Source organism: Anguilla anguilla, chromosome 16, assembly GCF_013347855.1.
Source record: "Anguilla anguilla isolate fAngAng1 chromosome 16, fAngAng1.pri, whole genome shotgun sequence".
NCBI classification, from domain to species: domain Eukaryota; kingdom Metazoa; phylum Chordata; class Actinopteri; order Anguilliformes; family Anguillidae; genus Anguilla; species Anguilla anguilla.
This window is the reverse complement of record NC_049216.1, coordinates 30,479,356-30,492,332: the sequence shown is the minus strand read 5'-3', so window position 1 is coordinate 30,492,332 and position 12,977 is coordinate 30,479,356. Positions and strand designations below refer to the sequence as shown.

General features: G+C 50.3%; 1 protein-coding gene across 2 annotated transcripts in view; it reads right to left on the bottom strand.

Annotated features, from left to right (window-relative positions):
• nfatc3a (nuclear factor of activated T cells 3a) overlaps window positions 1-12,977 on the bottom strand; it is a 61,779-nt gene that overhangs the window by 35,192 nt on the left and 13,610 nt on the right. For both annotated transcript variants that reach the window (XM_035395769.1, XM_035395770.1), the window contains exons 2-3: window positions 4,503-5,571; window positions 875-1,037 (exon numbers count right to left, since the gene is read on the bottom strand). In XM_035395769.1, the coding sequence (XP_035251660.1) occupies window positions 875-1,037; window positions 4,503-5,571 (1,232 nt within the window). The remainder of the gene's footprint in view (window positions 1-874; window positions 1,038-4,502; window positions 5,572-12,977) is intronic.

Sequence of the window (12,977 nt, the reverse complement as noted above, 5' to 3'; positions counted from 1 at the left end):
GATGGCGGGGGGGGGGATGCCAGTATGCTCACCTTCAAACAGGCCTTTTAACCGGATTCAGGCGAGCACAACTAATTACTCTACTTAACAACGCGGAAAGCAAGGCAGGCATCCTGTATAGTGTGCCTGAATAGTGCCTGTATAACTGTATAGTGTGCGTGCATTTCAATTCTGAAAGATCAACAATTGTAGCCGTAGCAAACCAGCAAACTCAAACTCAAAAACATATGGCAGCTTTATCACAAGTGTTATCACAACAGCAAGTAAATATTTTAGGCCTATGTACTAAACCTATGTACCTACAGTAAACATATGCCAAACTCTTGAATTTGTATTGCTTCTTGACAAACCTTAAACAGCACAAGACACAGCTCTATGTAGTCCAAGTTGACCAATATGAAGCAGTGGGATGTTAATCTAAATTTGAAACCCCCAGAGGGCCAATAAAGCAGGATTCATAACATCCAGTTTAAGGTGGTCATCCTCCCTGTGCTGACATAACAGTCTTTATAACAACACAGCAGCGATTCCACCTTAAATAGGGTTTGCAACCATGCCAGGATACCACCACCAAACAAAAGGCCATGGTCCCCACATCCATGAAATATTCACCACCTTTCTGCATGGATCTCCGCAACTCGTAATGACAGACAAAAGCAGCTGTAAACTTAGCTGTCCCTGCTGTCGTGCTGCATGACATTAATGCGTGGATAATTTTACACTCCCACCACTGCCAGTTCCCCCTGGCTTTCACGATAAAACTTCATACAAGCGTTAACCGCTGCACCTTCCCTGCTTCGGTTGTTCAGGTGCGGGCGACCTACCTGCGCCTGATTGGGAGACGGTTACATCACCCCGTTTCGAGGGAGCTCACCTTGACCACGGGGTGCCCTCCGGAGGCCGCCTTGACCGCGCCGCGGCTCCCCTCCGTCTCGTAGTGCGCCCGGTGGTGGGCCTTGGGCTGCACCTCGATCTTCAGCTCGCACTGGCCGAACTGGCTGGGCAGGGGCCAGTCCAGGGGGGGCAGCGACGACGTCCTGCGGGGGGGGGGGGAGACCACAGTACCACTGAGAAACAGAGCTGGGGCACACCGCGGCCACAGAGTACCGCGCTGACATCATTACCATCACTGCCCGCAGGAACACAACCGCTGTGGCTACACTGGGGCAAACGTAACGAGCGATTAAAATAAACAACCCACAGAGCCACAGGATAAAAGCATTACAAAATGGTTTAGCTCCATCTGAGAATAGAACCGATCGTTAAATAACTGTAACTGTAACTGAGACAGCACAGGTGTTAATTTCTCAAATGGGAATATCCCGACATGTTGCTGCGGTTGATATGGACATGAGCTCAAATTTTTCTAGAATAAATATGAGTATAATAAACAAAGAAACTGGCAAACGCTGGAGAACTTTGGAGATATAGGCTAGAGCTACACTACCTGAACAGAATCATTTTCACTGAGGTAACAGTCAAATTTGAAAAGAGGCTTTCAAGAAAAAAAAAAAAAAAAAAAAAAAAAAAAAAAAAAAAACTTACTTCCACACCTGAACCTCTCAAATACCCACTCTGTGCTCAACGACATTAAATTCTGTTCAATTTCTAGAGAAACATCAGAAGTTATAACATCAAAAGTTCAGAAAGTGGTGTACATCGGAAGGAAAGCCAGTGTTTGAGGCTTTTAAAACTACTATCAAAGAGAGAGCCTTCACCTACAGTGAAAGAGTCTCACATAAAGTTTCCTTCAGCAAGGACGCCAAGGAAAGATGTTGACATTTTGCACACTGATATTAACTTAAGCCACAGAATTCCTCTCACTTAACCAATGCGGTTTCCGTGTGTATTTTGTCAGCTTACAGGAGTACAGGGGAAATTTGCATCCATGGCAACCCCTTTTCGGAGCTTCACTAAAAGAGGGAATCATGCTGTTCATGAAGGTGAAACCTGCATGCCGAATGTCAAACACATGAGCTGAGCAGGTAAAACGAGACTTCAGCCTCCTTACCGGCTCTTCCCACTAAATGAACACAACGTGGCACACACAGGCTGCTGATGCTGCGGAAGCATCCTTAAAAGTGAACGTTTACTGGCTTTGTGAGAAGCACAGTACTCTGATACGACTTCACCTTGTCTGTTCACTATGACAATCCACTATTCACTGTTATTGACGGTCTGTCAAATTCGCGACAGCAGCGAAGGAGGATAAACACACTTTCACAATACGTCCTGTTTTAGCTCCTCTGGTGTTTATCAGGCGATGTGCCAGCAGAACTGCTGAGTTAATAGGGGCAGTGCTCCCAGCCAGACAGGCATGACCTGGGAAGTGTGTGTGTGTATGTATGTGTGTGTTTGTGTGTGTGTGTGTGTGTGTGCACTGTATGAAAGTGTGCATGTGAGTACTGTATGTGTGTGTGCGTGTGCATATGTGTACTGTATATGAGTGTGTATGCGTGTCTATACATGAGTATGGTGTGTACGTGTGTGTGTGTGTGTGTGTGTACGTGAGTATGCATGTGTGTGTATGTGAGGAGGACAGGCAGGAAACATGAAACTGTCCCCCTGCCTGAAATAGTGCAACCTTTCCCCGCCAGGCCCAGTGACGTCCAGCACCAATTACCCTTAAAATAAAACAAGATCTTCTGCACTAACGAGCAAAGCCTTGCAGAACTTATAAACTGCAGCCGTCTCTGACCTTGGCGTACGCAGTACACACAGCACCTACCTCATCCCTGCACGGGGCCAGCCATCTGTACTAGTTCAGCAGCTATCCTGCCACAGGTCCGAGAAGATTTCATTTGAATGAAACGGAATGTCTCAATCGGTAAGGCAACGAGTGACTGAATCACACATAACTGTTTGGGTCTCGAGTATATTTTATATGAAGGCACTGCCCATTTGCCCTGAAAAACCAGTGGAATGACAGCCCCAGTAATCATGTTTGAAAGAGAGGTCAGTGGCAGGACTGGTGTCTAAACAAGCAGTCTGCCGTGGCTCCCCACCGTCATGTGGTCTCAGACAAAATTTATGACGTCAGGGGCCAGTGCGTACAAACAAGGCGATCCCCGCTGGCCAAACCTTCGAGAGCGGAATTCTTCAACGTGCCCGTCTCCTGTCGTCCCAGTTTCAATGAGTGCATTCAAGAGCACCAGCCAACTGTGATGAGACAGAAGGGCTCTGCCAAATGATTACACACACACCGCATTCACCGTGCCTCTTTCCAATTCATCACGGCCTAACCATAACACTCTCAGCCATGCTAAACCTGCACCGACATAATTCAAAAAGAAAATTCTCGATAACAGTAAAAGAAATTAATGATAATAGAAGTAGTATCTTACTGTAACACATAGTAAAATAACTGATAGAGAGATCCTACATCTGGCTTATTAAAGGGGCTGTCCGTCTTACCGGATTGTTTCTCATTTCAAGGATGTTTATTACACTGAAATGTCTGCAGCTTCCATAAAACAAAATTTCCATATGAAAGCATAATATAAAATAATAAACTAAAGTTCTAGCAGCCAGACATCTGAGCTTTGGCAAAAACGCTCAATTTTTTTTTTCTTTGCTAGCTTTTGAGGGTGCTTTCATATGAAGAAAGTACAGTCACATAAGAGTCGCTGAGTCCTAAACTAAGGTTTCAGTTCAGGATTCTGACGTACTGTGTATGACCGCTATATCGATATGATTTACTGTTCTTTACTGGGAAATGCGTTCAGTCATCTTCCCTGAATCTTTCTCAGACACTGGGGACTGTGTGAGTGGCGGGGGGTCAACTACTCTACAAATACCACTGTCTGTGAACTGGAGTAAAAAAAAACATAATCCAGATGAGGGGCTAGAGTCTGTCACAGCCCACCCAGGAGCAGCAGGTGTAGAGCAGCTGGGTTTCATTAGAAACACAGGAAGTTCAATTCACCAGCGACATAAATCCAAAACAAACAAAAAAAACAAAAAAAACCCAATACAATGCATGAGAACAGAGATCAACTTGAACACAATGAACTATATCAGTTAACCATTTACTGTTTAAGAACAATTTAGAGTTTGTCACTCCAACACAGGCCTGTACACTGTAACACACAGGCCTGTTCACTCTCTCTCAGACTCGTTCACAGATGGGCTGTTCCGCTCTCTCCATCATCCCCGACTGCAACCGGCCCCTAAGCTCCTAAAGACTGCGCCGAACGGCCCGGCCAAAACCGATAACCGACACGCCCCTGACAGGCATTCAGCCTTTGATCTGCTAATATCGGACACGGTGTTCCACGCTCTTATCTGAATGAGATCTGCTCATAAATAATCCAGCCACGTGTAATTACACTCTCCACGTCGTCAATGAAGGAATTCAGCCTTTATATGGTGACATCACTTAGCCAAATAAAACATTTATCATCTGTAATCTTCACATGCACAGTTGTGCTTTTGCCTGCTGTAGATAAAAAGCAGCATCAAAGCAGACGAATGGCCTACTGATAGCGGCCGCCGTGACGTACCTAAAAATGGGGGAGTGGCCCGGTTTGGGCTTGCTCCAGGTGAAGTGGGAGGGGACGGAGAGGAAGTGCTCGGCCGGGACGTCCTTCTTCAGCGCGTGCGCCGCGTCCTCCACGGGGGACTCCAGAGAGGGCGACACGCACCCCGGGTCCTCCAGCACCATGTCCACCTTCCCCCCGAGGGGCGCCGACCGGTCCTGAGAGGTGCGGCGGGTTTTGGAGGGGATGTCCGCCTCGGAGGGGCAGCACTGGAAGGGGGACACGCCCCCCGAGGGGCTGCCGATCCAGGAGTCCTCGGTCACGCTGCCCCGGGGGGAGTGTCCCGGCGTGGGGGCGGGGGAGTGGTGCGGGGAGGCGGAGCCCGGGTAGCAGATGTCGGCGCTGGAGTGGCGCCTCTTGCCGCAGGGCGAGGTGGGGCGGGACGAGGGGCGGGACTGCGGCCTGGGGCTCAGCCAGTTCTCGTCGGTGACGCTGGTGCGGGGCGACTGGCAGGGCGACTGGCGGGGGGACAGGGAGGGGCCGAAGGCGGGGTGCGGGTGCTGCCACGCCTCCTCCCCCAGCGTGAAGCGGGCCGCCGCCTCGTTCAGCTCCGAGTCCACGTCGTCGTACACGTGCGAGAAGGACTCGCAGGACGAGGCGTCCGAGAACCAGCTGCGGGACGACAGGCTGCTGCAGGGGCTGGGGCTCAGCGACGCGTCCCGGTACGAGTAGTCCAGCGGCAGGTACAGGTGGTCCCGGGACAGGGGCCGCTCCTGGAAGTCCCCCTCGGGCCCCGGGCCCCGCAGGTCGTCCTCGCCGGCCTCCATGTCCTGCTGGCAGTTGGGGGAGATGGAGGTGATCTGGATGCTGGGGCACTCGAAGGCCTTGTGGCCCCCGGCGGGGCTGTACCGGGGGCCCGGGGCCTCGTAGAGGGAGTCGTAGGCTTTGTGGGGCTGCAGCCGGGGGGGTGCCGAAATGACGGGGGAGTGCGTCTGGAGGCCATGCCGGGGGATCCCGATGGGCTGGTTCACCACGGACTGCGGCTGGCCCACATTCAGGATGTAGAAAGCCGGGTTATCATCCTGCTCAAGATCTGAGTGACAAAAAACAACAACGTACATGTCAGGAAAAACTCATGACATTTTCCAAAACAAAAAAAAAAAAAACTTTCTTTCTTGAACCAATGTATGGCTTACACTGCATAAGCGTAGACAACCACACGCGCGCACAAATGGTTACACACACAAGCACGTGCACACGTACACACACACACACCCACAGAATACAATTGGCACAGAGAAGAAAAAAAAACATTTCTTTCAAGGTCCAAGCAGCACTCTGGTACCAAAACACAGATAAGACATATTAGCCAGTGTATTTATCTCACTTATTTATCAGTGAGGTGCGGAACTGGCCTTGAACTAATGGAGCTGGCTCCCGCGTCCAGAAACGGAGGCTTTGCCACAAAAAGAGACGTACGACTGGTGACACAACACAAGCAGCGTGGGGAAGGGGTGGAGCGGGGGCGGGGGCCCGGGTGGTGGGCGAGCCGTCCAAAGGGGACAGCCGATGAACGCGGGTACTCAGGAAACAAATTCACACAAGCGTGCGCGCTGGCAGCTGTCATCGCCGCGGCGCTGCCGTGCTATTTATAACGCCCCTCGCAGATCGCCCGCCAGCCCCGCCCCCCCCGCCCACACGCCGGCCCGCTCGCAGGACGCGCACACGGGGAACAGACAAGGCCGCGATTCTGCGCTCGCTCTCGGGCCCTGCTGACAGTAACCCGCCACGGGCCGGCGGACTGGAGACGCCAACCGCCCTGCGCTAGCAGTCAGCGGAGGCTAGCATGCGCGCCACCGTGACACCATGCGCACGGATACGCAGAAGCCGTACTGACGTTTTATACCGTCGCCCGGGCAACTTCAGCCACGACACGCCTCTTTCACGCAAACCATGCACATCAAACTTTAAACTTATCAGAAAACAGGTACTACAGGTACGACCGCTAAAAATGATAGCGTGCTAGTCAGCGCTGCCTGCTTTAAACGGTCTCGATCGGCTGGAATATTTTTTGAAATAGTGAAGGACTTCACCACCACACTCTCACCTAAGGCTGCTCCCTCCTAAGCATGCCATGACATGGGCTTGCGATGGTGTGATATTCCAATCTTGGAGAACTCCGCAGTGTCCACAGATTCACAGTATTAATGATTTAAAAATTATGCACTGTTATGAATAAATTCATCAATATTAGCATGTTCGTATCCTCACATTTGAAATCATGCAGCCCTGTGTTTTCTGATCATGCAGAAGTATGTTAATGTTGGTAATTCTCAACATACATTACATAAGATTACATTACATCACATTTATTTGGCAGACTCTTTCACTAATGGTTGCGTAAAGCAGTCAAAATGCACGCCATCCCCAGAAATACGGATTACCAAAGCAGTCTGATGATGCTTCACGTCAACTGCTGCGAGAGCCCTTTGCTACATTCTATCACAGAGATCCCCAAACGAAGTAAAAGTAACAGTGAACAGTGTAGGGAGGGGCATGCATGATAAATGACATCTGAGCATAGCTTTGCTAGCTGCACACTAAATCCCACAGAGGTTCCTCTCGCTGGATCTGTGGACCCTCTCCGGTAGAGACGCCAGGGAAGCCCACCCACACATTGCGAGCGCGTGCTGTAACACAGACGCCAACTGAAGGCTGAGCTAGCGCAGCTCATTTGCAGGCAAAGCATTAAAACCAACCATCCTTTTCTTTAACAAGACAGACTTGATCCACAGCTGTCATTAAGTACGACCAAGAAATATATACAGTGCTGTATATTGTCCATTGGAGCACTGATTCCATTTTTATCACCACAGCAAATTGTCAAGTTGTTTCAGTCGAGGGATCGTCTTTCATGAGGAGCGTTTCCTCCTCAGCAACACGCTGACTGTGCCTCTGCTTGAGGTCATCTTATCTGCCAGAATCGGCACACACTTCACATTTAGCATCCCCCTCATCCGAGCTCTCCACTAAACCCACTCTGCCCAGCTGGCACCAGAACGGTAGCCATACGATGACCCAGAACGGTAGCCATACCATGCACCAGAACAGTAGCCATACGATGACCCAGAACGGTAGCCATACCATGCACCAGAACAGTAGCCATATGATGCACCAGAACAGTAGCCATACGATGCACCAGAACAGTAGCCATATGATGCACCAGAACAGTAGCCATACGATGCACCAGAACAGTAGCCATACGGTGCACCAGAACAGTAGCCATACCATGCACCAGAACAGTAGCCATACCATGCACCAGAACAGTAGCCATACGGTGCACCAGAACAGTAGCCATACCATGCACCAGAACAGTAGCCATACGGTGCACCAGAACAGTAGCCATACCATGCACCAGAACAGTAGCCATACCATGCACCAGAACAGTAGCCATACCATGCACCAGAACAGTAGCCATACCATGCACCAGAACAGTAGCCATACGATGCACCAGAACGGTAGCCATACGATGCACCAGAACAGTAGCCATACGATGCACCAGACAGGTAGCCATACGATGCACCAGACAGGTAGCCAAATGATGCCCCAGAACAGTAGCCATATGATACTCCAGAACGATAGACATACCATGCACCAGAACGGTAGCCATTACACTACATTACAGGCATTTAGCAGACGCTCTTATCCAGAGCAACTTTTACATAGCATTTTACATTGTATCCAATTATACAGCTGGATATATATACTGAAGCAATAGCCATACCATGCACCAGAACGGTAGCCATACCATGCACCAGAGCGGTAGCCATACCATGCAGAAATGATGGCACTGGAGGTCCAGGCCAGGTACTCTCCAGTCAGGCAAAAGGAAAGTGTGGACGGGCTGAATGGCCTGTTCAGATCATTATCTATTCTTATGCAGCTGTGCTCAGAGTCAGGATAATCTGCCAGCACAAATGACAATCCGCAGAGGTACAGTGTTTGTATGGGACGTCCTCCAGCAACAGCGAACAGTGAAGTTTTAATGGTGTCACGCAGCTCGGTAGCTCTAAACACAAACTGAAATGTTCAACATGTTCATTTCATAAAGCACTGCTGCTGCCAGCTGAATGGCTTTGTTACCTCTCACTCTGACACAGAGAAAAAGTGAGCCTAGTGCTCTGGGCCTCTGGAACAAGGACTCAGCAGGGCACTGGCGAAAGTGCAGGTCGCTAATGTGTTCACGTCACCTGGCAAACAGCCCCTTCTTTATAAGCCTATTCAACGCTGAGTAGGATCACAGCACAGACCGGCAGTCACCTCAGCACAAAGGTAAAGGAACTGTTCGTATCCTCGTCTGCCATTTAAAAAGCTGAACAGACGGAGAAGAGGACGCGCTCCTCATCACGTAGCAGAATATGCGCACATTGTACCAAATTCTTCTTGGTCTGTTACCTCTCTGGAAATTATATTTGGCTTGAGTCCCTCTTAAATGGCTATGCTGCATTCGGTTCTACGAACAGAAATTAAAATCGATTCTAGCTGAAACCTGGAGTCAACTTACTGTCACAACATCTTCTACAGCACTGTAAAAATTGAATGTAAAAATGGCCATTAATTCCACTGATGAGCACAAGACTACACATATCGTCAGGGCGAGCCGGCTGTTTCCAGGGGCTGAGTGACCTCACGAGAGGGACACAGCACAGCATCATGGGATTGTCAACATGTGGCTCCAAAGAGCCAATTACGTCTGATCTTTATCTACCTGCTGGTGACCAATTAAACACCTTAGAGCTTCAAACTGAACAAAAGGCCTTAGAGATCCAAAGACCCAACAACAAGTGAGCTGATCTCAGCCCAGCCTCAGTGGTGTTGAACGCGACCGTACCTGAGACAGTGGTTCTGCCTCGCCAGGAGAAGAGGAAGAAAGCCCTCAGGACTGTGCTCTCATGATTTCTCCCTCCTTTCCTCCCTCTCTCTCTTCCTCCCTCCCTCCCTCACTCCCCACCCCCTCGTTTTCAGGAAGAGGCGTTATTAATAGAAGCTCAACACAGACCCCAACGTGTCACAAGACACGAGCATCCCCTGACTAAGACGTCTGAGTGACTGGGGGGGATGACTGGCGGGATGTGGTTCAGCAGCCCGGTCTCGGAGCAAAGCAAGGAGCTCAATTTCCTCCCAGCATACCAACCATAATGGCCTTCAGAACACGCGGCGGGCTACAAAAATACACCTTATAGAACCCTATATACAGCTAATACCAAGACCTCAGAACTGGGAGCCTTATCAATTCAGATCTGATTAAAAGATGAATTATGGAATACATTAGGCCTAAATGATCCGGCTTGGCCATTAGCCGGGAGAGAAACTAGGTACAGTAAGCACAGTCCAGCCGACAGGGCACTCCTCGGCCTGGTGACGTCAGTGACAGAAGAGAATGAGTAAGGAAGGGCTTCCACTGGGGGCAATTCACACACACCCAGGAACTCTGTCAAGAGGTCTCCATTGTGACCTGCAGATAAATTAGCAACAGCAGCCTCCCAATATGCTCCTATTTATCAACAATCCTCTTTCACTGCAGCCTTTGAGTGCTGAAGAATCAGCCTGTTGTTTCACAAATCTGCCTGTTGTTGGCCCTTTCTCCTTATTTAAGAGGCTGGCTCGCCGACAATTAATTTCCCATCATGGGCTCCGATGAATTTACACAGTCCTCAGCAGAGTGAATGTGACAGCAAGGGGGCAGTGGAGTGAGGAGATACAGGGAGACAGGAGGCATGGAGTGAGAAGGAGAGATAAGGAGGAGAGGAGGCAGGAGGAGAGGAGAGGCAAGAAGAGAGAGGAGGGGAAGAGGAGAGGTCGAAAGAGAGGAGAGGCAAGGGAAGAGAGGAGGAGGAGGGGAAGAGGAGGGGCAGGGGGAGATGAAGAAATGAAGGGATGACACTGCACCTTGCACACACACCCTCCCACCACATATGTTCCAGCCAATCTCTGGCGCAAGATACAGAAAGAAAGGCACATCAGCCAATCAGCTCACATGAACCGGGGCTCTCCCAATAGTTCCATTTCTTCTGCTTTCAGGGCTGCCCTGCGCTGGAGGTGCTCAGCTCTCATTTGCATATTCACACAGACGGAGTGCGAGCGTGACACTCCTAAGAGCGCGGAGGCTGGGAAGGCTTTGCTCAGGGCAAGGCCGTTTCCCAATAAACATGTTATAAATAACCCGGCGGTACTGAGGAGGCTTGTTTACGGAGGTGGTCAGTGGAGGGCCCCGAACCCCCGACTCTCTCCTCTCACACCCCCTCTATAACCATATTAGCCAGACACTCGAAACCAGCGACACATTTCAGCCGGGGGCCAAGTGGGAAAGAACCGAGCCGGGGCCAGGCTGAGACCACCTGCTCAGAGGGGGCGGGAGGGGGATGGGGGGTGGAGGGTGAGGGGGGGCAGGCTGTGGGCACACCCAGCCCCATCCCCAGGGCGAAGCATGAGGGCAAAAACAGCCCGGAGGGTCTGGTCAACAAGGTCGGGCCAAACAGCAATTAGGCCTCAATGTCACAAGCCTCCCCCACTGACCAAGGCTAAACATGTTGCATTCTGGGCATTTATCGGACGCTCTTATACGCACATCTTACACATCTTAATTTTTTAAAAACAAATGCAACCCATTTATACAGCTGGATATTTACTGAAGTTTTTCTGGTTGAGTATCTTGCTCAGAGGTACAATGGTAGTGCCCTCCCCCCCCCCCAGTTTTCTTTGTAAGCCCAGTTCTCTAACCTCTATGGCGCACTGCCTCCCTAGCGTAGCTACATGCTAAAGCAAGCAGCTCTTGATGCGATTAATAACAGATCCTTCCTCACACAGAATTCTCCTCACCCACGGCATTTCAGAATGGCTCACAACGTTCACTCTGTTATACTGTTCACATTCAGGGACAGTTGGCACACACAGTGCTTAAGCATATGGCATGCTCATTATGCAGCCTACTTCTCAGAAGGAAGCCATTTCAGGATGGGCGACTGTAACAGCGATGTGTTATACTGTGTAACTGTGTAAACTGAGATGTATTTCCCAGCTGGCTTATCCAGGGCATCTGAGCTGTGCAATGATGGCAACCTGTCTGGGACTTGAACCCATGACCCTCAGGATCAAAGTGCAGAGAAGTGGGTGTGATGGACTGGACGTGAGTACCGTGGGTCATGCTAAGACTTGGAAATCGGGCTGGAATGCAGACCACTTCTTTGGCATCATAAAAGATAAAAATAGAAGATTACAATTTTTTTTTTTTTTACTGGGCCTACTTCCATTAGAGTCAATGTCCCAGAGGAGACATATTTCAGTCAATAATTTATAACTGACTTCTAACCATAAGAAACACTCCCAGAGCTAAAATAATAGCCCAATTTGTGGGTAAATCCATTAACACCAGTCATTAATACCGTGCCACATATAAGATGTAAGAAAGGGTCGTTCACGCTGTGCCCAATTTGACAGACGTGAGACGTACTGTATCAGGATCCCGTGCCGTGCGTCTGACCCAGTGTCTGGCTGGCCAGCAGGAGCCTAAAGCAGCAGCGTCACTCACTCAGTACTGAGGCAGGTACGCATCACACACCCTATGCGGTGAGATAAAGAGCGGTCTAAGAGGCTTTGCTGTTCTGTGGGTAATAATAGCTGGAGGTGGACACCGTGGTGCTGGGGGGGCACTGAAAGCTGAACGGTTTCCCCAGCTTAATGGGGCTCCACGTCAGCAGGGGATTCTCTGTGCATTACTGCACCCGCGCTAAAGCCAATCTCTAATGCCACACCCCGGCTGTAGCCCACTTATGCCCATCCTGCATGCGCTCTCACACACACACACACTCACACACACTCACACATACACACACACACACGCACAGAAACACACTCACTCACACACACAAACATACACTCACACATACACACACACACACGCACAGAAACACACTCACTCACACACCATACACACACAGACACACATACACACATATACACTCACACATACATGCACACACACACACACACACACACACACACACACACAGAAACACACTCACTCTCACACTCACGCGCACACACACACTCACTTACTGACGTAACAAGAAGTGCCCAAACGGCAACGCCCCCAGTGAATAAAAACTTGCTCGCTTGCTCACAGCCGCACGGGATGCTGGGTACTGTGTGCACAGTCCTGCAGAGAGGGCAGGGAGAGCGCTCGACTGCTCACTTCCTCTGCGCGGGCTCTGCTCTGGAGACCGTTTCCTCTTTCTGCCGTCATGTGGCCGGGCGGCGTGGGCGTGGGCGTGGACTCAGGATGTGGCAATGCGCGGGGACCCGTCTCTGTTCCCCTCACAGGGCACAGCTGTGCCACATCGCAAAATCCCAGCGCCCCAAACTCAGCCCTCCCCAGAAGCGCCACACGCCTTCCTGCAGCAATACTCAAGATATCACATTACCTACGCTCCCTGTAACTGA